Raw genomic sequence first — 26392 nt, 5'->3', positions numbered from 1 at the left:
TCCATCGAGTCAGTGATGCCATCCAGCATCTCATCCTCTGTCATCCCCTTCTCCTCCTGCCCCCAATCCCTCCCAGCATCAGACTTTTCCAGTGAGTCAACTCTTCACATGAGGTGGCCAAAGTACTGGAGTTTCAGCTTTAGCATCATTCCGTCCAATGAACACCCAGGACTGATCTCCTTTAGAATGGACTGGTTGGATCTCCTTGCAGTCCAAGGGACTCTCAAGAGTCTTCTCCAACACCACAGTTCAAAAGCATCAATTCTTCGGCGCTCAGCTTTCTTCACAGTCCAACTCTCACATCCATACATGACTACTGGAAAAACCATAGCCTTGACTAGATGGACCTTTGTTGGCAAAGTAATGTCTCTGCTTTTGAATATGCTATCTAGGTTGGTCATAACTTTCCTTCCAAGGAGTAAGCGTCTTTTAATTTCATGGCTGCAGTCACCATCTGCAGTGATTTTGGAGCCCAGAAAAATAAAGTCTGACACTGTTTCCACTGTTTCCCCATCCATTTCCCAGGAAGTGATGGGACCAGATGCCATGATCTTAGTTTTCTGAATGTTGAGCTTTAAGCCAACTTTTTCACTCTCCACTTTCACTTTCATCAAGAGGCTTTTGAGTTCCTCTTCACTTTCTGCCATAAGGGTGGTGTCATCTGCATATCTGAGGTTATTGATATTTCTCCCAGCAATCTTGATTCCAGCTTGTGCTTCTTTCAGCCCAGCGTTTCTCATGATGTACTCTGCATAGAAGTTAAATAAGCAGGGTGACAATATACAGCCTTGACGTACTCCTTTTCCTACTTGGAACCAGTCTGTTGTTCCATGTCCAGTTCTAACTGGTGCTTCCTGACCTGCATATAGGTTTCTCAAGAGGCCGGTCAGGTGGTCTGGTATTCCCATCTCATTCAGAGTTTTCCACAGTTTATTGTGATCCACACAGTCAAAGGCTTTGGCATAGTCAATAAAGCAGAAATAGATGTTTTTCCGGATCTCTCTTGCATTTTCGATGATCAAGTGGATGTTGGCAATTTGATCTCTGGTTCCTCTGCCTTTTCTAAAACCAGCTTGAACATCTGGAAGTTCACGGTTCACGTATTGCTGGAGCCTGGCTTGGAGAATTTTGAGCATTACTTTACTAGTGGGTGAGATGAGTGCAGTTGTGTGGTAGTTTGACCGTTCTTTGGCACTGCCTTTCTTTGGGATTGGAATGAAAACTGACGCCGGCTGCGATGGACCACATGGCAGAAGCACGCCAGCTGTGACGGACCTCGCAGAAGCATGGCCGAGAGGAGCTACCCCACGTCCAAGAGATGCTAAGAGGGCTCAAAAACACCTTGTGCACACCACGACCCAGAGACCCCACAGAGACTGAGACAGAACTGTGTTTGAGTGTCTCCTGCAGAGGTACAGGTCAGCAGTGAACTACAACAGGGGCAGGGGCTCTGGGTAAAGCAGACCTGGGTATGGCATAAGCCCTCTTGGAAGAGGTTGCCATTAACACCACAATAGAGTCACCAGAACTTACACAAGACTGGAGAAGACTCTTGGAGGGCACAAACAGAACCTTGTGTGAAAGGAGCTGTGACCCAAAAGAGACTGACCCAGACTTGCCCATGTGTATTCAGGAGTCTCTTACGGAGGCATGGGTCGGCGGTGGCCTGATGCAGGGTTGTGGGCACTGAGTGTAGTGGGTGAGCAGTGGTGTCTTAATCAGTATTTTTGGTGGAAATACTTCCCAGGTGGCTTAGTGGTAAAGAACCACCTGCCAATCTGGGAGATGCAGGACACATGAATTCGATCCCTGGATGGGGAAGATCCCCAGGAGGAAGAAATAGAAACCCACTCCAGCATTCTTGCCTGGAGAATCCCATGGACAGAGGAGCCTGGCAGGCTGCAATTCATGGGGTCATAAGGGTTGGACACAAGTGAACAACTGAGCACGCATGGAGTGCTAAGCTCCAGGATAAAACATAATGAGTACCATTTTAGATACATGATTTTAGCTAATGGCAGGACACCCATGTAAAATGAGCAGATGATGATGTGTCTGGAACTCAAGAGAAGTTAGAACTAGATACAGATTTGGAAGATGTCAGTAGGTTTATAGTAGGTAAAATCTTAAAAGTGACATCAGAGAGAGAAGAATATGATGAACACTGTTAGTAGTCCACACAATCACCATCTCCCCTTCTTCCTTACTGACAGGATGCTAACTTCATTCAGAAGGAAATATGTCTCTTTTTTTTATAAACAGAAGTTTTAACACTATTTTTTTTAATTGTAGAAACTAATGCAAGGAAAATACTGCATGCAGTTGATAATTTGTTCATTAAACTTTGAAACAACTTCAGTATAAAGAATTACATAAATTGCAATTTGAGGTCTGCAACCACAGCAAGCCACCGCATTCAAGTCAAGTGAAGAAAAATGCTCTATAAAGAGGGGAGAAAGAAAGTTGGGGAAAGGGGATTGTAATAAACTGAGTCCCTGGCTTTTCACTGGCAAGTCTTTGTCAGGGAAAAGGAGTCTTTCTTCTTATTATGGGGCTTGCTATGTTCACAGTATCTCGCCTGGAGAATTCCATGGACAGAGGAGCTTGGCAGGCTACAGGTCATGGGGTCGCAAAGAGTCAGACTAACTGAGCAACTTTCACTTATTTACTTATGGTCACAGGATATGACATCTCCCCCTGCTGGTCTCCCTAATCTACTGGGGGTTCCTATTTATTAAGTTTTCAGTTCAGTTCAGTCACTCAGTCATGTCCGACTCTTTGCGACCCCATGAATCGCAACACGCCAGGCCTCCCTGTCCATCACCAACTCCCAGAGTTTACTCAAACTCATGTCCATCGAGTCGATGATGCCATCCAGCCATTTCATCCTCTGTCGTCCCCTTCTCCTCCTGCCCCCAATCCCTCCCAGCATCAGAGTCTTTTCCAATGAGTTAACTCTTCTCATGAGGTGGCCAAAGTACTGGAGTTTCAGCTTTAGCATCATTCCTTCCAAAGAAATCCCAGGGCTGATCTCCTTCAGAAGGGACTGGTTGGATCTCCTTGCAGTCCAAGGGACTCTCAAGAGTCTTCTCCAACACCACAGTTCAAAAGCATCAATTCTTCCGGGCTCAGCTTTCTTCACAGTCCAACTCTCACATCCATACATGACCACAGGAAAAACCATAGCCTTGACTAGACGGACCTTTGTTGGCAAAGTAATGTCTCTGCTTTTGAATATGTTATCTAGGTTGGTCATAACTTCCCTTCTTTGTGACCCCATGGACTGTAGCCCACCAGGCTCCTCTGTCCATGGGATTCTCCAGGCAAGAATACTGGAGTGGGTGGGGTCTGTAGCCCCATGGGATTCTCCAGGCAAGGGTACTGGAGTGGGTTGCTATTTCCTTCTCCAAGGAATCTTCCCAACCTAGGGATTGAACCCAGGTCTCCCGCATTGCGGGCAGACGCTTTAACCTCTGAGCCACCAGAGAAGGCGCTAATAGCAAAGAATCCTGCCAAACAGGAGACCTAAGAGACGCGGGTTTGATCTCTGGGTGGAGACGATCCCCTGAAGGAGGAAATGGCAACCCACTCCAGTATTCTTGCCTACAGAATCTCATTGACAGTGAAGCCTGGCGGGCTACAGCACATACGGTCGCAAAGAGTCAGACACGACTTAAGCGACTGAGCACCCAGGAACTGCTGTACTAAGAACTAAGATCATTTAACTTCAGAGATCCATAAAAAGGAGGAAGTATACTCGTGAGGAGCTGCCAAATTCATCATTTTGGTTTTATACTATTTTTATGTGAACCTTAGGATCTGAAACGGCGGAGGAGGAGCTTTGTCTGTGGGGCCCGGGTGCAGCTCCCCGTCGCCAGTCCTAGCCACCTTTCTCGTAACTGAAACCACAGCAACCCAGAAACCTCATCTTTAAAGGGGTGGGGAGGGTTCCGCCTCCCGCCCAACCAGCCGTCTTCAACGCCAACGGCCCTTTCCCTGTACATTCTTCCAATCAAATGGCCCCAGGGTGGGGCTTGAAGGGTAGAGCCAACCGAAACGCTTCTATTTCCTTTGGGCCCGCCCTCCCCTATTTCCGATTGGCAGGTTTCAAACCCACGGGAGCCAATGAGAGCGGACGCAAGCGCGGCGCTCCGGCTTTCTCTCCAGGCGCGGCCTTTGAAGAAAAACTGTCGTTTGAGAATCATGGTGCGTCCTGGACTCTCCGCCGCCGCGGGTGAGTATGACCTCCAGCAGCTGTCTTACGGGCGGGGACGAAGGGAGGCCCCCGAGTGAGCGGAAGTGACCCGATCGCTTGCCTGCCTGCCTCTGTCTCCCCGTGGGCGTTTTTGGTTCTGCGGGGGCTGACCCAAGCCCACGCTCCAGGCCTCGGTGAGAAAACGGGGCTGGGGGGCTGGGAGGCTGTGCGCGGGGCCACGCCTCCAGGCACCTTCCCAAAGAGTCCCGCAGCAGCTCTGCAAAAAGCTGTCATTGTCACCTCGTTTGGGTAAAGAACCGAGGGTCCTTGCCCGAGATCGCACAACCAGTGGAAAGCCGAGCGCTCTCGCGGCCTAGATTTGGCTTCAGGCAGAGCCGGGGTGTGGCCCTCGGGGTAACGCCGCCCGCCCGAGCGGGCTGTGACAGCTGTCAAGGCGGGTCTCACCCAGACGCGGAGGTCTTCTTGCAGCACACGCGCCCTGGAGGCTGATGGGTTAAATCTGCATCGATGCTGAAGGTCCTGGGCTCCCTGACTTTCCTAAATGTGTCTGGAGCCCTTTGTTGACTTTTTAAATATTCCTGCTCAGATACCTGTCACCTGCTCCAAAATGCACAGTTTTGTTAATTTCTGCAATAACACCTGTTGATTGTTTCCAGGGCCCAAGCACTGCCCTAGGCATTTTACACAACAGCCCTTAAAAATGGGCATTTCTGCCCCATTTTACCTGCTCAGCAACAGCAAGGTTTGCTAACTGGCTAGACATCATAGAACTGGGATTCCAGCCACATCTCTCAGCTCCATCAGCCCTCTCAACACAGCTGTCTCCTGGGGAAAGATCAGAACCAGATATCAAAACACAGCTGTTATTTTTGTTTGGCCGATAAAGCATGTCTGACCCTTTGAGACCCCATGGACTGCAGCACACCAAGCTTCCCTGTCCTTCACTGTCTCCTGGACTTTGCTCAAACTCAAGTCTATTGAGTCGATGTTGCCATCCAGCCATCTGGTCCTCTGTCATCCCGTTCTCCTCCTGCCTTTAATCTTTCCCAGCATCAGGGTCTTTTCCAGTGAGTTGGTTCTTTGCAACAGGCGACCAGAGTATTGGAGCTTCAGCTTCAGCATCAGTCCTTCCAGTGATTATTCAGGGTTGATTTCCCTTAGAATTGACTGGTTTGACCTCCTTGATGTCCAAGAGACTCCCAAGGGTCTTTTTCACACCACAACCATCTTAATTTTAGCCTTTTCCAATGACCCGCTCCCCTCACTCAGTTCCTGCCTCTGGACTCCCATAGTTCTTTCTTTGACCTGCTTTTATCACCACTACCAGGATGAAACTTCTCAAAGAGAGAAATATTAACTTTTCATCCCCTCACAGGTGGCTTGCTTAGAAAGAAAGTCACTGTATGGATAGATGTTTGTGATGAACCTCCAGCCTAGCCTATTTTGTCCTTAGTTCCAAAAGAAAGGGTTTGTGGGCAAAAATCATCATTCCTGTCAGAAGGGATTAATAAAGCCCTGAACTCACCAGCTCAGGTGGGCCAGTAATAGCATTTCTTCATGCAAAGCTTGATAGGTTGTAGCTGAAAACAGTGGATACGAGCAAGGGCTCTGGGTTGAATAAACCTGGTTTCAAAATCTGGCTTTGTATACCATTTTGTTGTTGTTGTTTAATTGCTAAGTCATGTCGGACTCTTGCCACCCCATGGACTGTAGCCCACCAGGCTCCTCTGTCCATAGGATTTCCCAGGCAAGAATACTGGAGTGGGTTGCCATTTCCTTCTCCAGGGGATCCTCCTGACCCAGGGATCAAACCAGGATCTCCTGCACTGGCAGGCAGATTCTTTACTGCTTGAGCCACCAGGAAATTCCCTGTATAGCATTTATCCATGTTTAAATTTCAGACTGTAAAATACCTTATAGGATTTTTGTGCAGATTAAAGGAAGTAATGTAAGTGTAAAGAGCTTAGCATAGAATGAGACATATGAATTTTATTGTCAATGTTGATGTGAACCTGGAGGCAAGTCTGTAAGGCTAGGGACTTTAAAACATTATGGTCCAACACCAAAGTCAATACAGAAAAGTGCCTTCTTTTGGAATATAAGTAAGCTTGTTAAAATCTTGAGCTAAAATTCTGTTGTTTGCTTGCCTGTTTTGCAGAAGAGCGGCAGAGAAAGCTGCAGGAGTACCTAGCAGCCAAGGGAAAACTGAAGTGCCAAAACACCAAGTGAGTCTATTTCCCACAGTTATGCAAGTCCTGCTGCCCTGGTTGCTAATGGCAATTTAAAGCTCTGCCAAAACATAGCCCTTTTGTTTGCAGTCTGCTCAGACTGCATTAGGATCCTAGGATTATTCAAAAAGGGCATTTTGGTGCAGGTGTGATAAAAATGTTGGCAAAGATTAAAAGCAGTATTATTGTGAGTCTCCCAAGGTGAGAGAGAAGGGTCTACAGTAGCACCTACAATGCTGGAAGCTTCTCCCATCTCTGCTTTGTTTGCTAGGAGAGGGATGGTCCTGGTCCTGGTGCTGCTTTCTAAAATGAAAACCAGTTATATAATCCATCCACTGTGAACTGCACATCCCCATCCTCTAGCCTGAGAATGTGCTTGGGTATTCCTCTTAGCACTGACTGTGGAGGTGAACAGAGTATGACGGCCTCACTTTTCTCTTTTGTTGACATCTTGTCATCTCAATGGTGTCACCACGCTTACCTTAGCACTGATATGTTTTTTTCCCCAACGTGTTGCTAAATTTTTAGTTGAAAACAAATTTTTACAAACTAAGTTAGCTTTCAGCCTTTGTTTTAGCTTCTTTTTACTTTGAGTTTTTCATCTTGTTTATAGTTTCCCTTGCAGTGCCAGAGCTTTTAAGGTTAGTTAGGTCCCATTTGTTTATTTTTATTTCCATTACTTCAGGAGGTGGGTCAAAAAGGATCTTGTTGAAATTTATGTAAAAGAGTATTCTGCCTGTGTTTTCCTCTAAGTTTATTAGTTTCTGGCCTTAAATTTAGATCTTTAATCCAATTTGAGTTTTTTTCTTTTTTTGGCTGAGCCATATGGCATATGGGATCTTAGTTCCCCCAACCAAGAATCGTACTCATGCCCCCTGCATTGGAAGCGCACAGTTTTAACCAATGGACTGCCGAGGAAGTCCCTTTGAGTTTATTTTTGTGTGTAGTGTTAGGAAGTGTTCTAATTTCATTCTTTTACATGTAGTTGTCCAGTTTTCCTGGTACCACTTAATAAAGAGGCTGTCTTTTTCTCCATTGTATATTCTTGCCTTCTTTTGAGTTTTTACTTGACTTGATTTCCTTGATTAAATAAATAAACTTAATTCATTTATTCAACAATTTACTTAATACCTATAATGTATCAATCCCTCTTGGTTCTAGAGATAAGGTGCTTACCAAAACAAAGCAGTCCCTGCCCTCCTGGGATGTGCATCCAAGACCAGAGAAACAAACATCAAGTCCTGATCAAAGTTCCTGTTTGGCAGTTTATGATCCGTGAAGTTTGAATCTAAATTCTCCTCTACTTTTCTTTTTTTTTTTTTAATTTTTCTGTCTCACTAGCTAGTTTTCATGTGTGCCTCTATGTTCTTTTATTTATATCGCTTTCCTCACCTAAAAATTAACTAGTTGAAGACACTTAAAAAACAAGCAAGTTTTTTTAAGTTGAAGTGTAGCTGATTTAATACAAATGAATTTATTTGCAAAACAGACTCATAGAAAACAAACATGTGTTTTAAAGAAGCACTTATTTGGCATTGAATCTCTAGTGACTGGCACATTGCATTGTTCAGAGAATGATGTTTAAATGAGTAAGACTATGCAGATATGAAGAAAACATTTTATTAATATTGTTAGAATGTTGTATCTATGTATAGGACATCTATGAAAGGATCACAGAAAAAAAATAGGTAAGAGTGGTCATGGTCACCAAGGAGTGGAATAATAGGACTAAGGAAAGGTTGATAAGGAGACTTTTTATTAATTTTAATTTTTGAATTTTTTACCACATGGAAATGCTAATGATTTAAAATTATAACCATAATATTTTTTAATATTTTTAATCACTGTATTCCCAAGCCTTGCTGATTCTTCTGTACTAAGAATTAATCTTATTTCATCTTTTTTAGGCCTTACCTAAAAGCCAAGAATAATTGCCCAAATCCTCCACATTCTAAATCTGTAAGTAGAAATTAGTCTTTGCCCTTAATGCCAAGTGGGTCTGGTTACACATTCACGAAACTTACATAGTAATTATTCATCATTTAACCAAACCAAAAGCAGAAAGTCGTAGCTCTAGCACTGACATATCTTTCCCTAGATAGTCAATAAATCTCTGACAAATTCTCCCTTCTAAGTAATCACTTTCAGTGTGGATGCTGTAGAATCCTCAGTGGCCTGTTTCTGTTTTTTACCATATTAATTCTAAACACCCCTCCCTAGTTTTCAGTTTTCTGCTACCTAGTCCTCCCTTTCTTACCCAAAATTAAGTCACATGACTGAAGTATTTACTTATGAATAATGTAGAATCTAACCTTAAAACCCTGTCCTAACTTCACAGATATGACTCACTTTCTACTGAGATTTGATGCTTATTCAGAGTTGTCTCACAGTATGTCAGGCCTGCCAGCATCTCCCACCACTCCATACCGCTAATCTCCAGGATGAGACAGTGTTCCTTGAGTGACACTCTGACCTTTCAAAGGCAGTGTTGTTTTAAGAGAATTAGTGTAGCAATACAAAGTACAAGGAAGGGACTTCCCTGGTGATCCAGTGGTTAAGACTCAGCACTTCCACTGCTGGGTACACGAGTTCGATCCCTAGTCAGGGAACTAAGATCCCACTTGCCTCTCAATACAACCAAAACAAAAAAAACAAACGAACTTATGAGGAGGAACTCAGGAGGTACCCTAACATAAGTTTATTATGTTTGTATCTTTCTGGAATTCCAGGAAGGATACATCATTGGGACACCGTGAGCACTCAGCAAGTACTTGTTTATTTTGTTAAACAGCAATTTTTGTGTGTTCACTGCAGATCTGCAGAATTCTATTAGAATTCTATTAATTCTAATGTATTTCTAATAGGAACTCAAGTTATAAAAGTCATCTGTTAGTGAATCTTTGTTTTGTCAAGTCAATTTTCTTAAGTTATCAACAAAATAACTAGTTGTTGTTTTTTTTACTTTAAAAACAATGGACTAATGTTTTTACCTTTAATTTATTTGTATTTTTAGACTATTGGACCCAAAAAAGATGTTACCAACCATGTTGCCTTGCCTGTCAAAACTACAAGATCCATCAACATTAAACTGCAATCCAGACCTGCCAATATCACCAGGTCCCAGAGGCCAAAGTTGGAGCCACCAAAACTAGGCAAAAGGCTCACTTCAGAAAGTGTTTCTTCTAACCCAAACGGTAAGCCTCCTGGCAATAGTCAACAGCTGCGTGGATTTGGATCGTCCACTGATGGAAAACAGCCAAGAAAAACCATGGGATCACTTAATGTACAGAAACTGAAAACTACAAAGCAGCAGGTAACAGATCAAAGAACTGCTAAAGGTACAGACCCTGTGGACAATACCCATGTTGAAAATGAATCCCTGGGTGGCTGTCTAAAAGAGATGAATAAAGAGAACTTGCCCCAAGACTTACCAAACTCGGAAAGGAAGCCAAATCCTGAATCCTGGACCATAAATAAGCCCCAAACTAATCAAACCAAAAGCAGTTTGGCTTCTACTAGAGAAGTCTTGGACAAAAGCTCAGTGAACAGTGCTGCTCTGAAAGAGGGAGTTATTAAACCATTTGTTGAAGAAACACAAATCAGTGTTCCACCAGGGAAGTCTCAGAAACTCTCTAGAGTAGCAGACCTTATAAGACCAGGGGGAAAACCCCCCAAAACCCTCCCTTCTCACTTTGTCCAGACACTTAATAGGACTCAAGCCACAAAGAAAACAGTGGTTAAGGACATAAAGTCTATAAAGGTTAATAGAAGTAAGTATGAAAGACCAAATGAAGCTAAGTTACAGTCATACACTGTTACTGAGCAGAAAGTAAAACACAGCAAACCCAGTACACACCCCAGTGTGCTTCAAGGAGGGTGTAACCACAGACATCCAAACATTAAGCAAGATCATAAACCCACTCAGGCTTGTTGTAGACCTCAGACATCATATGCACTGCAGAAATCAAAAGCCATAAGCCAAAGGCCAAATTTGACTGTTGGCAGCTTTAACTCGGTCATTCCAAGCACCCCTAGCATAAGAGCAAATGGAGCCACTGGGAATAAATGCAACAACAGTTGTCAACAAAGAGCGCGGACTCTGGACTCCAAGTTCAAAAGCGCTCCTCCCCAGAAATGTTTTCTAAACAAGACAGCTCCCCGGACTCAAGCTGGTGGCCCAACCATAAGTGGAAGAGGAGTCCCGAATGGGGCCCAAACTAATCCATGTAAGAAGATCGCGGCAGAGGATCGAAGGTACTTTATTTTAATTCCATACTTTTGCAAATTAAGATGGCTAGGCAAATTGACTATCAGGAGTGCTAAAGTCAGGAAATGGGTCATAAATAATGGCTCCTGGGTAATTTTTAGCTATAACTCTTAAAAATTCAAAGCAGATATTAAGACTTGATAGAACTGGGTGGAGATTGTACTCTGTAATCTTCTGTATGCTTGAAATAATTTATTTTTTAGTTTTCTTTTAATTTTTTTTTAAAGAAATTCAAGCAAAATAGTTGACCAAGAAGTAGGGGTTGCAGAGGTAGATTATTCATGCAGGAAGTGCCTGCCCCACAGGGACAGAACAGAGGCAGGGTGGGAGCAGCCAGAGTAGTGAACTTGCATAGATAGGAAGTGCAGAGATGGTAATCCCTCATCAAGCCAACTAGTGTGTAAAGCCAGAAAGGTTATCAGGGAAGAAGGAGCAGGCAACTTCTATGAGTCTGAGCAGGCCAAGTTTTGGAAAGTGAACTGAAGCAGAGAGAATTAAGCAGTTCACATAGAGTTCAGATGGTAGAAATCAGGACCTCAGGCATTAACATAGGTGATGCTTGAAACTGAGCCAAAGGACTTCATACACTTTCTGCACAGGACCATATATGTTCTCACGATGTAGTGAACATCCCAGGAGAAGCACCTCGGTATACTTGGTTCAGTAGAAAATAAGGAGATTCCTGACAAGGGCGAAAGGACCACATAAAATACGATGGTAGCTAAAAGGTGTAGCAGAGTGAAGTGAGGGCAGGATTTATTTTCTGATACAGCCCTGAACACAACTGATAAGCTCTCTGCCCCCTGAAGAAAGAGAAAATAAACAACTTGATTCAGGGTGAGGTGATTGAGAGAGGGAGGCCGGGATGACTTTTTTAGATAGAAAGGTCGGGGGAGGTACTTTCAACAGTGACAACTGGGCTGAAAAAGGACAGTGACCAGAAGAAAGACAAGTCTTAACAGAGAGAAAACTGAATGCAGAGACCTGGAGCTGGTGAACGAGGAGGCCAGGGTCCCTACCCTGGAGCTCACAGTCTAGACCACATAACCTACAGTGGATCATAAGATAGTCTGATTACAATTGGCCAGCGTTGATGACCAAAAGAGAAGGAGTCTGTAGAGGGAATAGATCTTCACTCATTCCTGTGGTGTTCCTTCAGCACCTACAATGTGTCAGGAACTGAGAGATATAGTGGTGTGCACACAGTCGCAGTCTACTCTTAGGGAACGGTTTTTTTCTGGTGTGTATATGGAAAGTACTAGAATAACAAATCTATGGCTTTCTAGTCCTGGGAATGAGTTGACTTTAGAAAAGGCAAATTCTAAGAGTGTTAATAGTTGTTGATTTTCTGGCAAAAGCAAAATAAGGACAGCAAACAGATCCGTGATTGCTGGAGGCTGGACGTGGGTAGCATGGCTGACCACCAAGAAATATCAGGGAATCTTTAAGGGTGTTATATCTTGATTGTAATCATGGTGACATGATATTCATGCATTTGTTGACACGCACAGAACTGTGTGCCAGAAAAGGTGAATTTTACAGCAATCAAACACTTACTGTGTTCCAAACACCGTGCTAGGCACTAGGCCATCCAAGGTTTCCATCTTCACAGACCTTGCATTCCAGTGCAGAAGATATTAATAGAAAATCAACACATTGATTAAATAAGATTAATTACAGAAAATTACCTCTTCAAGGAGGTATCATTTGAGTAGAGGACCAAAGATTGATAATACAAGGCCCTGAGACAGGAATGAGTTTGGGTCAGGTGATTGGAAGGAAGCCAGGGCTCCTGGATGGCAGGGGGTGAGCAGGAGAGTGGTGAGACGTGAGTCTGGAGTAGGCAGGGGGCACATTGCTCTGCGGCTCTGGCCATGGAGAACATTTTGAATTTTATACCAAGAGCCATGAGAAGTTCCTGGCAGTGACTCTGGTTTATGTTGTAAAGATCACCAGCAGCTGTGCACAGGATAAATTGGAAAAGGATTAGAGTGGAAGCAAGGAGGTGACTTAGGAGGCTTGCTGCAGCACTCCAGGCAGACGGTAATGGTGCACTGGACCAATGGTAGCAGTGGGGACAGAAGCAGTACTGACCACACGATGACGTGTCAGATGCGAGGAAAGAAGGGGCTACTCACGACATCTCCTGGATTTAGGCCCTAGCAGCTGGGTAAGTGGGGATAGTATTTACCAATGTAGGGAAGGCTCTGGGAAAGGATTTAGAGATGAAAATAAAGAGCTTTGTTTTGGACGATATTAAATTTTAAATACCTGCCAGACATCAAACAACAGATATCAATTAGGCAGAGGGTTTTACAAAGTTTGGGGCCCTAGGGAATGATCTGGGCTGAAATGTACATTTGTGAGTCATGAAAGTGCAGTTGTGATTTAGAGAAGCAGAAGAGCCTACACTCAGATGCTTGGGTCCTCGTGTTTTGGTGCCACCCCCAAGAGTGGACTGCCTCAAAGCAGGAGTGCAGAGTGGGAACAGTATGGGGAGGGTGCAGCCTAGGACTTGGTGCCATCAGAGACTAGCTACCTAAGAAAAGAGCCCTGAAATTATTGCCCTTGTTAGGGGAAGCAGGGGTCCTGTAACATGAGGAGAGGCTTAAGAAACTGGGCCAAGTGGGTTGCTTTGAGTGGCCAAGACCCTACTGAGGGCAGAATATAGGTTTGGTACATCTGGTTGAGTGGCAGATACAGAGCTTATGAGAAGAGAAATGGAGTGCTGAGTTAGTGATCGTGAAGATGGAGGGATGTCTTAAGAAAGCAACTGTCAGAAGTAGCATACAGGTGAAATAAAAATTTTCAGGGAATAATATTAAAGAATAATCAGGGAATTATTGAGATAGTGAAGGACACGGAAGCCTGGCATGCTGCAGTCTGGGTCGCAAAGAGTCAGACATGACTTAGCGACTGAATAACAATCAGGAAGTTAAGAAATTTGAAGATGGAGATGCTAACCACATGTTGTAATCCTAGTACTCCATCTGGCATCTACCTTCTGAAGGGTGGGAGCAACCAGTGCCTCCGTAGCAATTAGTAAATTGTTTTCAAAACATTCTCCCGACTTTGCAGTTGAAGGTGTGCAGTGCTAATCTATGCTCATCGTATGTTAGAATCTTATCCAGGTACCAGAAAAAAACCTTAAACCTGTTCCCTGTTTTAATTGTATAACAGGAAACAGTTGGAAGAATGGCGGAAATCTAAGGGGAAAATCTATAAACGGCCTCCTATGGAGCTTAAAACAAAAAGGAAAATAATAGAGGAAATGAATATTTCATTCTGGAAGAGTATGGAAAAAGAAGAGGAAGAAAAGAAAGCACAACTTGAACTGTCCAATAAAATTAACAACACTCTGACAGAATGTCTGCAGCTCATTGAAAGGGTGAGTGAGAACGATAATCTTCCAAAGCTTTGCCAAGTCTTAAGGTTTTTAAACACTTTTCTTAAGTATAGTTTCAGGGAGACAACCTCTGTCTAAGCAGAAATTTAGCTACTCCTTTTAATAGGGAGGAGTGATAGTAATAATAATAATGATACATATTTAGATAATGGCTCCTGGTATGCCAGGTACTGTTCTAAGCACTTCACTTATATTATCTCATATAATTATCATAACAACTAGTACTATATTCACTTTATAAATGAAGCTGAGGCCCAGAGAAGTTGGGAAATTAACCCAAGCAGTCTGGATCCAGAATGATCCAAAAGGAACTTTGCCTTCTTTGTGTATCAAGGTCCAAAGAGTTCACATTTGACATTTGGAGGTGAAGCTATAGTCAAAAGGCAAGGCCTAGCCTCCAAACTTGGCTTTGGTCTTATCCTTCAGGTTTGACTAGGTAATGTTTCATATCAGTCAAGAGTCAAGTCAGGAAAACAGAAACACAAGCAATCTCAGTAGAAAGAATGTAATATGAAAATCACTTTCACAGTGTTTTATGTGAGTTTCCTGGAAGCAGACCGTACAAGGAGAATTTGTGTGGAAGTAGTTTACTAGGAAGAGGCTCCAGGGGACAACTGGAAGGGGATTTGGGGATGTGGGACCAGGAGGAGAAAGAGGGCAGGCAAGGCATGGTCTCAAGCAGAGTTCATGGAGAGTCGCTGCGTCACAGTCCCACCTGGGAGCTGCAGAGACAGTGCCGGTCTCATCTCTCAGAGCTGTCCTGATCGGGGCAAGGAAACTGTGGCATTAGTCATTCCATGGTCATTGATTAATGGCTGCCCTTGGGGATCAAAAATGCCCAGTCCCTTCTGACTCTATGGACACATTACAAAGAGGCACAGATGCTGCCTGTAAAGTACTTTGTGAGCCTGTGTGCACAGAAATGATAAAGGAATCATCAAAGGAGATAGGGGTGCCGCACACAGAACGGACAGCAGAAATGAATCTCAGGTAACAGTGGCAATAACTGCAGGAAGCAGCTAGCAGCATCCACTGGGTCTAGGGGAACAAAGAGAGGTTGGAGATGTCAGAACCTAGAAGCTGGGAGAGACAAACCCTGGTGTAAATGGGACTCCAACTCTAAGGATGCTGGCACCACAGGAGCTGCAGGAGGGGCCTACGGGGCTGGGATTCAGACCTGGAGAAAAGGATGCTAACTACCCAGTTGGGGCTTTTGCCTCTGAAGGAGCACAGTGAGACAGGATCCGTGCATGCCAGGGTGAAAAAGGTAGAGGCTAGAACCAACTGCTGCTGCCAGAGTGAAGAGCCTGGGGTGATGAAAGCAAACGAAAAAGAGGAAGTCCCCTCTCTTCTCCAGCCTGCAGCCTTCCTCTACTGCCCCACACTGGCTGAGCCCATCAAGGAACTGCTGTCAAAACAAAGTGATTTATAGACTTACAGAATTCTGTATCACAAAGCAGAGGATAAAAGGTGGGTTTAGAGCTAAGACACTGAAGCTCAATAACTGACACATTCTCATTTGTTGCTAGTTTGACATTTCCATTTTGAGGTCTTCAACCCAGAAGTTACCTTAGAAGAGTATTTTAACTTCCAGATAGGTAGTTGGTTTTGTTGGTATCTGGTTTTTTTGTTTGTTTTTGTTTTTCTGGCTACCTGTCTGTCAGTTTTTAATTATACTGCATTGTGGTTGGTGAATGTAGCCTATATGTGTTCTGCTTTATGGAATTTGTTGAAATTTTCTTTCTGATCTTAATGTCTGATCAGCCTTGGTGAATGTTCCAAAAGTATTTGAAAAGTGTATGTATTCTCTGCTGAATAGAAAATTCTACATGGATATCCATTAGATCAAACTTAGAAATTTTAAATAGCACGATTATTTTTTTGTTCGTTTACTTGCTTTTTTTTGCTCTCTGAAAAAAATATACCAAAGTCTTTTACTAGCACTGTGATTTCATAATGTCACTTTGTCTTTCTATCAATGTTTACTTTCTATTTTTCAAAGTTATGTTGTTAAGTGCATAAAGATTCATGACTTGCTCTGATTTTTCTATCTGATATTAATCTTGCCACACCTGCTTTGTTGTTGTTACAATCTTTCCCTATCTCTCTATTTTTAAAGGTATGTCTCATATGAATACATAGTTTAATTTCTCTAACAAAATATGGAAAACTCTCTGCTTTTAAAAAGTGCATTTAGCCCATGTACATTTATTATAATTACATATATGTTTAACTTTATTTAAACATATATGTAATTACATATATGTTTAATTTTATTTAGTAACTCAATTTACATGCAGTATTTTTTGGTTTATTTTTCTTCATGTCTTTGTTTGATCCAGTTTTCATTTCATAAAAAAAGCATATAATTTGAAATCACAAAAGAAAGTGCTAAGTATGAGTTCAAACATGGTGTGCAGTTATATATCATATTCTTCTTGTGGCTATTTTTGTTTCAAGTCTTCCAGTTGAATTCTAAAGTTCATTCACTAATAACTTCATGGTTTTTGAATGGTAAACTTTCTGAGTTGTTATGCTTATAAAAATGTCATCATTTCATCCTCATGTTGGATTCATAGTTTGGGGGAAATGTCTAAATTCAGATGGTTTTTCCTGGAAGATTTGAAAGTTACTGTTTCATTTTCTTTCTTGCATCTGGAATTGTTGATTTAGTAAAGTCTCGTGTCAATCTTTCATTCTTCTGTAGGTAATCTTGTTTTTTTTTCCCCCCTCTCTGGAAGAATTTAAGATTTTCTTTTTATCCTTGGTTTTCTTAGTATAGGTCTTTTTTCATCCATCTTGCTTAGCTCTCTGGGGACCTTGCAGTCTGAACATTTGTTTCTCTGTTCAATCCTTGGGAATTTTCTTCTATAACTGCAATGCATGTTCAGCTTTGTTCTTTCTGTGTCTTTGAAGAAATTCTGTTACATGGATATTGGAATATATCCAATATAGATGTATCTAATAAATATATCCAATATAGAGTATACATGTGTCCTCCAGAACTCTTTTATATACTTCATTTCTTTGTTCTGTTTCACTGGGTTCTGGAAGAATTCCACAGCTGGATTTTTCAGCTCACTGATTATTCTTCAACTGTGCCACTGTTCTGCCCATCTATTGATTCTTTTTCATAACATTGATTCTAGTTTTATGATGGCAGTATTTTATCACTCTGAAGATATTGACTGCAACACTCTTAAAATTTATTCCTCTTTGTGCCCTCAGCTCTTTGCAGCAGTGTTCATTCTTCTAGTTGTTGCATTTTATGCCTCTTTCATGCAGTGTTGGTTTCCTCAGAAATTAGTGACTCTTGACTGTGAGCTTACCCCTGTGTCTTTCCCATGTCAGGAAGAGTAGGAGGTGCTACTTGGTTCAGTGTGCCACTACCTGGATTTCTGAGCATAGTAGCTCCCATTTTCCTTCTAGTCCATGTCACTGCGCTGCTCTCAGTACAAGGCAGAAAGGGTCCAAACCTATGAAGCCATTATAAAGTTCCTTTGTATGTGGTGTAACCTTCCTTATATATACCTGCAAAGAGTTGGACACGACTGAATGACTCACACACACACACACACATATACGTGCATGGATGCCCAACACATACATATGTACACCCATGACCCTTTCACACCTATGCATCCTTATGCTTCTGTTAGTTAAGCAGAAATTCTGGTCACTATTCAATGTTCACGTTGTTATGACTATGTAAAAAGTACATGGAAGGTTGATTACTCTAGGGTTTGGTTAGGTTTTGGGTTTACATAAACAGGTAGAACAATTTCTTACTTTGAGCTATGATAAACATTTTTCTATTTGGTCTCTTAAAATTTAATCATCAGTGCAAAAACTCCTCAAAACTATTTAAATAGGTTCATTTTATTATCTAAACTACTTCAGTAAAATTGAATATTTTTAATTAAAAAAACCACTTATCAGACTGATTTCTGCATACCTACTATGGTAAGTATTAGGAGATGTGAAAATAACAGCAAGTAACAATTACCTCTGGGTACTTTTCTTTTTTCCAGGGTGTACTTTCTAATGAAGTATTTGCCATTTTGTCCAGTATTCCTGAGGCTGAAAAATTTGCTAAATTTTGGATCTGCAAAGCAAAGTTGTTGGCAAGCAAAGGCACCTTTGATGTTATTGGGCTCTACGAAGAGGCCATTAGAAATGGGGCCACAGTAAGTATCTGTCTTAAATGGGTGACTTCTTAAAACTCCTCTTTCATATGAGTTCTCTGTTTGCAAAATGGCAGTTATATAATGTAATGTTAAAGGTTCTAATTTACTTCATAAAGTTATATGCAAAATATGAAGTACAATATGTCCTTCATGAACATTTTAATTAAAATATTTATTTTCTAGAAATTAGTGTCACATGTAAACAAATAGAGTCACTTTCTTGTCAAGTGAATCAGTTCAGTTCAGTCATTCAGTCATGTCTGACCTTTGCGACCCCATGAATCACAGCACGCCAGGCCTCCCTGTCCATCACTAACTCCCGGAGTCTACCCAAACCCATGTCCATTGAGTCGGTGATGCCATCTAGCCATCTCATCCTCTGTCGTCCCCTTCTCCTCCTGGCCCCAATCCTTCCCAGAATTAGGGTCTTTTCCAATGAGTCAACTCTTTGCATGAGGTGGCCAAAGTATTGGAGTTTCAGCTTCAACATCAGTCCTTCCAATGAACACCCAGAACTTATCTACTTTAGGATGGACTGGTTGGATCTCCTTGCAGTCAAAGGGACTCTCAAGAGTCTTCTCCAACACCACAGTTCAAAAGCATCAATTCTTCAGAGCTCAGCTTTCTTCACTGTCCAACTCTCACATCCATACATGACTACTGGAAAAACCATAGCCTTGACTAGACGGACCTTTGTTGGCAAAGTAATGTCTCTGCTTTTGAACATGCTATCTAGGTTGGTCATAACTTTCCTTCCAAGGAGTAAGTGTCTTTTAATTTCATGGCTGCAGTCACCATCTGCAGTGATTTTGGAGCCCCAAAAAATAAAGTCTGACACTGTTTCCACTGTTTCCCCATCTATTTCCCATGAAGTGATGGGACCAGATGCCATGATTTTAGTTTTCTGAATATTGAGCTTTAAGCCAACTTTTTCACTCTCCTCCTTCACTTTCATAAAGAGGCTTTTTATTCCTCTTCACTTTCTGCCATAAGGGTGGTGTCAAGTGAATATGTCTCACTTAAAACTCATTGCAGAAATGTGCACTTATGGAAAGCAATAGCATAGAAAATTATAGTATAACATCAATATCCAATACTTAGAAATCCAATACTCATGCTATGCTATGCTAAGTCACTTCAGTCGTGTCCAACTCTGTGTGACCCCATAGACGGCAGCCCACCAGGCTCCCCCGTCCCTGGGATTCTCCAGGCAAGAACACTGGAGTGGGTTGCCATTTCCTTCTCCAATGCATGAAAGTGAAAAGAGAAAGTGAAGTCGCTCAGTCGTGTCCGACTCTTCGAGACCCCATGGACTGCAGCCTACCAGGCTACTCCTCCATGGGATTTTCCAGGCAAGAGTACTGGAGTGGGGTGCCATTGCCTTCTCCTCCAATACTCATACCTCACCATAAAGAACCTAAAAAATATATTAAACCCAACACATCAATATCCATAGATCAATCATTCAGAGCCATTTCATGAAATAACTTGTAATTCTAAAACCTAATAAAACCACTGTCTCTATATAATTTAACAAAGACTGCATCAAATAGTTTTAAAACTCTTTTCCCTATAATATGTAAATAGGTGAGAAGTATATACTGATCCATGTAGTACATACTATGGTTACTTTGCCTTCTAAGTATGGTTTTCTAATTTTCCTGAAATTATTTTCTTGTTTTCCCTTTGCTTAGTATTTCCAAACTCTTCTATAATTATCTATACTTTTCAATACTTTCAAAACATTACATTCTGTTGATTTCTTCTCCTCAGGTTATTCTTCTTTTTTTGGCGGGGGTGGGGGGGTGGTGGTGCTATGCTAGGTCTTCACTGTTGCACTGCCGGGCTTTCTCTGGTTGTGGTGAGTGGCCAACTGGTGGTTCTTCACCCCCATCTTTATCAGTTGTCATTCTGGGATCTCCTTTCACCAGAACTATCAAGTTACCTTTTCTTCCTGTACTGCCTGATTCTTTTCCAATGCTTTTTCTTCTCTCATCTACTTTTTTTTGAAGGTTGTATTCTCTATTATTCATTAGAGGCTTTACTCAGATGCTGGTGAAACTGGACCATTTGTATGTGTATGAAGTAGGTTTTAAAAACTTATTAAAAACTCTGGTCACAGATGAGGCTTTACCATAGAGTGATCTGGCTGAGTCAGCTGATTGAGGAACCCCCTCTAAGATCTAAGAAAGATCTAAGAGATCTTTCTTCTAAGGCTGGTCATATTCTCTGAAGAAGGCTCATTTATCCTCCTTCCCGAGAACCAGGAATCAGGCTACCAATTCCCCTTTATTGGAGAAAAGGGAGCTGGGAGTCTCAACCTTCAGCATGGAAACTTCCATTTATCCCTTTTTTCAACAGACACTCCCACCCTCAGTCTTGCATGATATCATCCGGAGACTTGGAGCATATGTGCCTGGTGCCCTGTTGGGATGAAGGTGGGCGGGACAGAGCCACCAGTCTGCATGGAGTTCAGGGATACAGGGTGGATTTGGAGGTCTAATGATTTTTATTGACTGACTGGCCAAACCACCAGCTTTGGGGATCTTCCCTGACCAGGATGGAATCCAGGCCTGGCAGTGAAAGCACCAAGTCCTAATCCCTGGACTGCCAGGCAGTTCCCAGGTGTGACTGCTTTTTAACAGATGCTCTAGAGCCCTCCAGCAATTCCGGAGCCTTTCAGAGGCTTTGAGGTTGAATCAGATTCTTTCTCAGCCAAACTGCCAGCATAGAATTTGACTCTTTCGTTGGTCAAGCTGGCTACCTCTTCCTTCTACATTCTTATTGCTATTTCTTCTATTCTCTGTGGCTATTGCCTCCTTTTAACCCCTTTTTAAAATCATTTCAGAAGAGTTTCAAGAGGGATTAGGCATATTTGTGTACTCAGTCTATCATCTTTAACTAGAAGCTTGTGAAAATATACACTTAATGAGTATTTTATATAGTTAAGATGCTTTGCAATGTATTTTGTACATTTATTCCCATTTCCTTAAGCATTTAGCTCTTAAGTATTTTAGCTTTTGTAAAAATGTATAGACAGCTTTGCTTTTATGCTCTATTTTCAGTTTATATCTGTTATTTATTTGATATAGGGTCCCGGGTCAGGAAGACCAGCCTCCAAATACTGTGTTCCTATGAGAAAGTATAGTTCGTTTGTGATGTTCTGTTTCATGGCATCATTTACATACTTTAAAAAGGAAGGGGGGGAAAAAAGGAAGACTATCTCAGATAATTTTATCAGAAAATTACTTTTCTGTGATAGATTTTAGTTTAGTGTTTTTTATATTACATTACCAAATAAAAGAATTAAAGGAAAAGCTGGCGGGAAATTGTCTAAAATGCTAACTAAAGGTTATATGTAGATGATGGGATTATGGGTAGTTTTCCCTTTTAACTTTGACCTATTGTTCAGTTGTCTGTATGGACATATATGACTTTCATGATGAAAACAAAAATTCAGTTAAGACAACACTGAAAACATATCAATTTTCTGTATAGCTTAGTTATATATCTTTGGGTTAGAGTCTTTATATGGGAATACGTCTTTGACGGGATCATGTTAGTCAATAAGAAACCTAATTTGATTTAAAGAAATTTTATTATAGACAACTTTCCATAAATTCATCACTTCATTAAAGTCAAGCATGCCAGCATTTAACCAGTATTTTTTCTCTTCCTTTATTTTTCCTATAAAGCTAAAACTGAAGCCTTTTAATTAGACAAGAGATTAAAAAGGGAAACATTCTTGTTATAAAAAGTCTATTTGATGTTAAACAACATCATAAATTCCTTGGATCATTTTTTCCATGAATGTTTTTAATATATCATTCATGTATTTTCTTCCTTCTAGCCAATACAAGAGTTGCGGGAAGTTGTCCTTAATATTTTGCAAGACCGAAACAGAACCACAGAAGGTACTGCTATTTTGTATTTAAACTCATTCCCTCAAGCTACTCACGTAAAGGTCACTGAAGAACACAAATAGGGAAAGAATTATAAGTTCCTGAAATGCCTCTCACTTCTTGGTTTCCCTGGTGTGGACCTTTCAGCTTTCATCATCAGCTGATTGATTTCTGTTATTACAAGTAAATATACTGCTCCAACACCAAACAAAGGTTCCCACCAGAGCATCCTAGACCACGGTGACTTGCTTCCCTGGAGAGAAGACAAGAGGCTCTTTACCAGGAGAGACTGAGCCAGAGAGGAGAGGTGCTTTAGTTTAAGTTATGTGTTTAATTTTTACATGCCCACCAACCCGGATACATCCAAATTCATGTTCTACCTTTATAACATAGCCATTTCAGGAATCATTTCACATAGTTCATTCACCATTCCTGTTATTGGCCAAAACCTTTAGAGAACCCTTATGAAAAATATGCCAAATAAAGCGAGTGGCACATTATATATATTTGTGATATGATCAGGGTTGGGGGGAAGACACCTTGAGAAAATGAAATGCATTACTTATATAATCTTAAAAGGTGACAAATCTTTTTCCATTAAGAGTAGATTGAACTTTGGGGAACCAAAGTTCAATCAAGCCATGTAGAATTATAGCCAACTAACCCATTACTTTTAGGAATAAGTTGTAGTATATATGTACTCAATGATACTCTTACTGAGAATGATGCTACAATTCAGATATTTATTTATAATATATGGCAGTGTTCTTTAAAGGATTAAAAAAGAGAGAGAGAGACAGGAATTCATGCCTTTTCCACATGTTGGCCTCTCTTGGGGTCTCAGCCTCCAGCCACAGTATGTCTCAGTCAAATTTCCTTCCCTTCATCTTGGTTGCTGTGGTGGTTAGGCTATGATGCACATTGTGTTAACACAAGACATTTACACCTACATCCAAGGTGAGAGCCATATGGTCATCCCTGGGTTGGAGGGGATCAGAAGGTCAAGTGGGTTAACCCTAATGAGTTAGGAGAATTGCCCCAAGGTGTGGAATGAGGGGAAGAGGTCAATGGTTAGTCACTAGGGGAGCTCCCTCAAGAGTGAGTAAGAGACTGGGGATGCATTCAGAATGTTGAAAGGGTAGCAGGGATCTATTCTCACAGGCCCAAAGGTTGTGTGGAGGACTGGTTAGGAGGAGGCTTAATGCAGCAGGGTGTTACTACAAGGCTTAGTGGGAAAAACTAGTTGTAAGTCCCACTCTAAATCACTTACTCTTTATTTAGCATATGGAATCCATAAGGATCACTAAGAAGTCATGGAGATATTCCTGTTTCACTGTATTGATTTTTTTTAGCTTCAATATTAAATTGCTAAGTCTTTCCTTTTGATCTTATATACATAGGAATGACCTCTAACTCCTTAGTTGCTGAAACTAACATAACATCAATAGAAGAGCTGGCCAAGAAGACGGAATCTGGGGCATCTTGCCTTTCCCCAAAAGAGAGTGAACAGATGTCAGTAACACCCCAAATAACAAAGTCAGAACAGGATGGTCATCCTGGTATCAAATTACAGATCGCCCCAATCCCTCGGTAAGCACACTGTAAAGCTTTTGTGTTCGCAGGTCTAAATTAAATCCAATTGTCAGCTTCTCCTCTGAAGATCTGGAATACCAGCAGATTAGTGATATGAATACTTCCTGCCTCATATGAGGACTAGGTGATCTAATCAATCTTTGGTGCCAAGGGGAAGAGGGGGAGGGGAGGGGTGGAGCCCATGCCAGGGAGACAGTCCTTTGTACACACACCCACCTCCCCCACCCCTCGACCACAGCACCTCCAAGGAGATCTGACCTTCCTGTGAGGAAGGAGTGGCCAGACTCAGGAGGGATGTTGGAGAGGAGTCACCCCTTCCTCCTGAAATCAGTCCTCCCCCTTCACCCTCATTTGTCCTGCAATGGCAGATCCCATCCACCTTTCCTGGGGGTCAGGAGTGGGGGTGCTGCACTAATTGCTAAGCAAGGGCAACCTCTGGAGCTATGGGAAGGAAGGGGCCATGGATAACCTGTAAGAACAAGGAGGGCGGTCAGGACTGTACTAGTTAGAGGCTGCTCATCTATCACTTGCTCATGTATCAAGTGTTTGGTTCTAAAACAAGTGGAAGTTTAAGACAGAATCCATAATAATTTAAGGAACTGTGTCAGGGTATCAATGTCATTCATTGTTCATGCTCTTGAAAGGAAAATTTCAAACAAAAGCACCAAGACCACAGTTCTTTGTCTTACTTTCCTGGGGAGCACGGCTGGGCTTCTTCCACTCTAAACACCTCTCTCAGATGTATCATTTCCCCACTATACTCCGCTTATGGGTGGGTGAAGTTAAGCTGCTGATGTGAAAGCCACCTCTCACTGGCTCGGGAATTTTTAGGAGCATTTTCAGCAGACTGGCTATGAGTTTTATAAGACTAATGTAATCTGTGATTTTGTATCCTGTGGCCAGGATTCACTCCATGGAAAGTCTCAGCAGCTTATCTTTCAGGCTGTTATAGGAATGCATTAAAGCCTTTACCAGGAAGATGCCCAATTTGCTCCAGTCTCCATCTGTGGTTTGGTCCACCATCTTCAAAGATGTTTTTGGATTTTACTGTCAAAGCTAGAAAGTGTCTTTAAATTCTTTAGTCCAGCCTTTTTTGGTGTTAGGCCCAATTTCCCCAAAGGATGTCAACTCTGTGGAAGTTCATGGAATAAACAAACACCAACTGCCAAGTAGTTGACTTCAAACAAAACCACACTTAGCACTTCATTCAATGAAATCCCTCTGCTGACACCATCTGAGAACAGATGGTGGAGTCCACCCAGTTCATTCTAACATTCAGGGAACGTCCATCTTAGGATGAGAGCTGCCCTAGACACATCTCTTGTATCAGCCAACGTTGAAATTCTCTCATGTTTTATTAGAGAATAAGAAGAAAATAATAAGTAGAATTTTGAAAGGAGTTACAGGGTTTTAAATGCACCTCTTGCTCTCTTAGGATAAATGGGATGCCAGAGGTGCAGGACATGAAGCTGATCACACCCGTGAGGCGTTCAGCCAGGATTGAACGAGCCGTGTCCCGCTACCCGGAAATGCTGCAGGAACATGACCTCGTGGTGGCTTCTCTCAACGAGCTCTTAGAAGTGGAAGAGACTGAGTGCTTTATATTCCGCAAAAATGAGGCTTTGCCTGTAACATTAGGGTTTCCAGTCTCTGAATCATAATTTCTCAGTGCTTTCTTTTTTAAGAGACATTTCAGAGCCTCCATGAGACAAGAAATGCACTTACCCAGGTGACCTGGGAGAAACTGTATAATAGAGAGGCATTGTGGATGCAGGCCATGGGCCCCTGGAACTTGAAAAGTAATTCATCAGGACCGACTCTCAAATTTTATATCCTTGCAGGAAAGTCTGGTTTATTTAAGACTGGAGTTGGCCACAGTTTTACAGCATACATATATTTCCAACTTTTGAAAATTAATTTATCCCACAAGTACAGAAAATTTTTGAATTTTATTGACCTAGCTTAATCCCACCATAGTTACTTTTTATATCAGGAAGTCAGATCCACAATACAATAAACTTTCCTTCCTGCATCCACCCTAGCAGAGAGGGCAGGTCCTCGCACCCTGAAAGACCTGAGCGTAGACACTGGCCATCCCCACTTAGATGGAATGTAACCCACCATCTGGTCAAATGCCCTCATTTAGCTGATGAGTTTACACCAGCCGTGCCTTGGCTCAGAGATCACAAATGACTTTTCTGTGTGATCTTTGACTTCCCTCACAGATCCCTGGAGATGAGGGGTAATTCCCATCCTCTCTGTGCCTTGTTTCCTATAATGATACACAATCCTGAATTGGGGTGGTCATTAAGCTTTTTATATTCAAACCTAGTTTACATTTATTATTCAGAAATGCTTCAGATAAAAGCAAAAGGGAGTAGCAGAGAGCAGTAGGGAGAGGACCCTTGCCTCTTCAGTTCTATGCTCTGTAGGGAACATCTGGCCTGAGAAGACCACCTAAGCCCCAGAGACTCCCCATTTGCCTTTCCCAATCAGAATCAGTGTAAATATAATGTATAGAAGGACCTAGTTGATGTATTTTAGATTTGTTTTCTTAATATTTATATTATCTTAAAAAATTAACCTTTGTTCA

At 42.0% G+C, this 26392-nt stretch overlaps 1 protein-coding gene and 1 long non-coding RNA gene across 4 annotated transcripts in view; one reads left to right on the top strand and one right to left on the bottom strand.

Annotated features, from left to right (window-relative positions):
* Positions 1 to 7629, bottom strand: part of LOC132346579 (uncharacterized) — an 18463-nt gene extending 10834 nt beyond the window's left edge. The window contains exon 1 of the long non-coding RNA XR_009496440.1: positions 4941 to 7629. This is a non-coding gene — a long non-coding RNA (uncharacterized lncRNA). The remainder of the gene's footprint in view (positions 1 to 4940) is intronic.
* Positions 3897 to 26392, top strand: CKAP2L (cytoskeleton associated protein 2 like). Of its 3 annotated transcripts, XM_059891114.1 has the most exons (10): positions 4172 to 4234; positions 6375 to 6441; positions 7606 to 7719; positions 8352 to 8403; positions 9458 to 10698; positions 13892 to 14099; positions 18149 to 18304; positions 22155 to 22218; positions 23607 to 23796; positions 25235 to 26392. In XM_059891114.1, the coding sequence occupies exons 1-10, from the start codon at positions 4204 to 4206 to the stop codon at positions 25458 to 25460; spliced, it is 2349 nt and encodes a 782-aa protein (XP_059747097.1). In that variant the 5' UTR covers positions 4172 to 4203; the 3' UTR covers positions 25461 to 26392.

Source organism: Bos taurus, chromosome 11, assembly GCF_002263795.3.
Source record: "Bos taurus isolate L1 Dominette 01449 registration number 42190680 breed Hereford chromosome 11, ARS-UCD2.0, whole genome shotgun sequence".
In the NCBI taxonomy this organism is placed as follows: Eukaryota; Metazoa; Chordata; class Mammalia; order Artiodactyla; family Bovidae; genus Bos; species Bos taurus.
This window is presented reverse-complemented; position numbering and strand designations above follow the sequence as displayed.

What these genes read in the sequence shown, in the direction of transcription:
- CKAP2L (XM_015473480.3), top strand. Translation starts at nt 4,017, where the DNA reads ATGGCCCCAGGGTGGGGCTTGAAGGGTAGAGCCAACCGAAACGCTTCT. An exon ending in TGGACTCTCCGCCGCCGCGG is followed by an intron (nt 4,235 to 6,374) that starts GTGAGTATGACC and finishes CCTGTTTTGCAG; the next exon opens with AAGAGCGGCAGAGAAAGCTG. An exon ending in CCATTAGAAATGGGGCCACA is followed by an intron (nt 18,305 to 22,154) that starts GTAAGTATCTGT and finishes TCTTCCTTCTAG; the next exon opens with CCAATACAAGAGTTGCGGGA.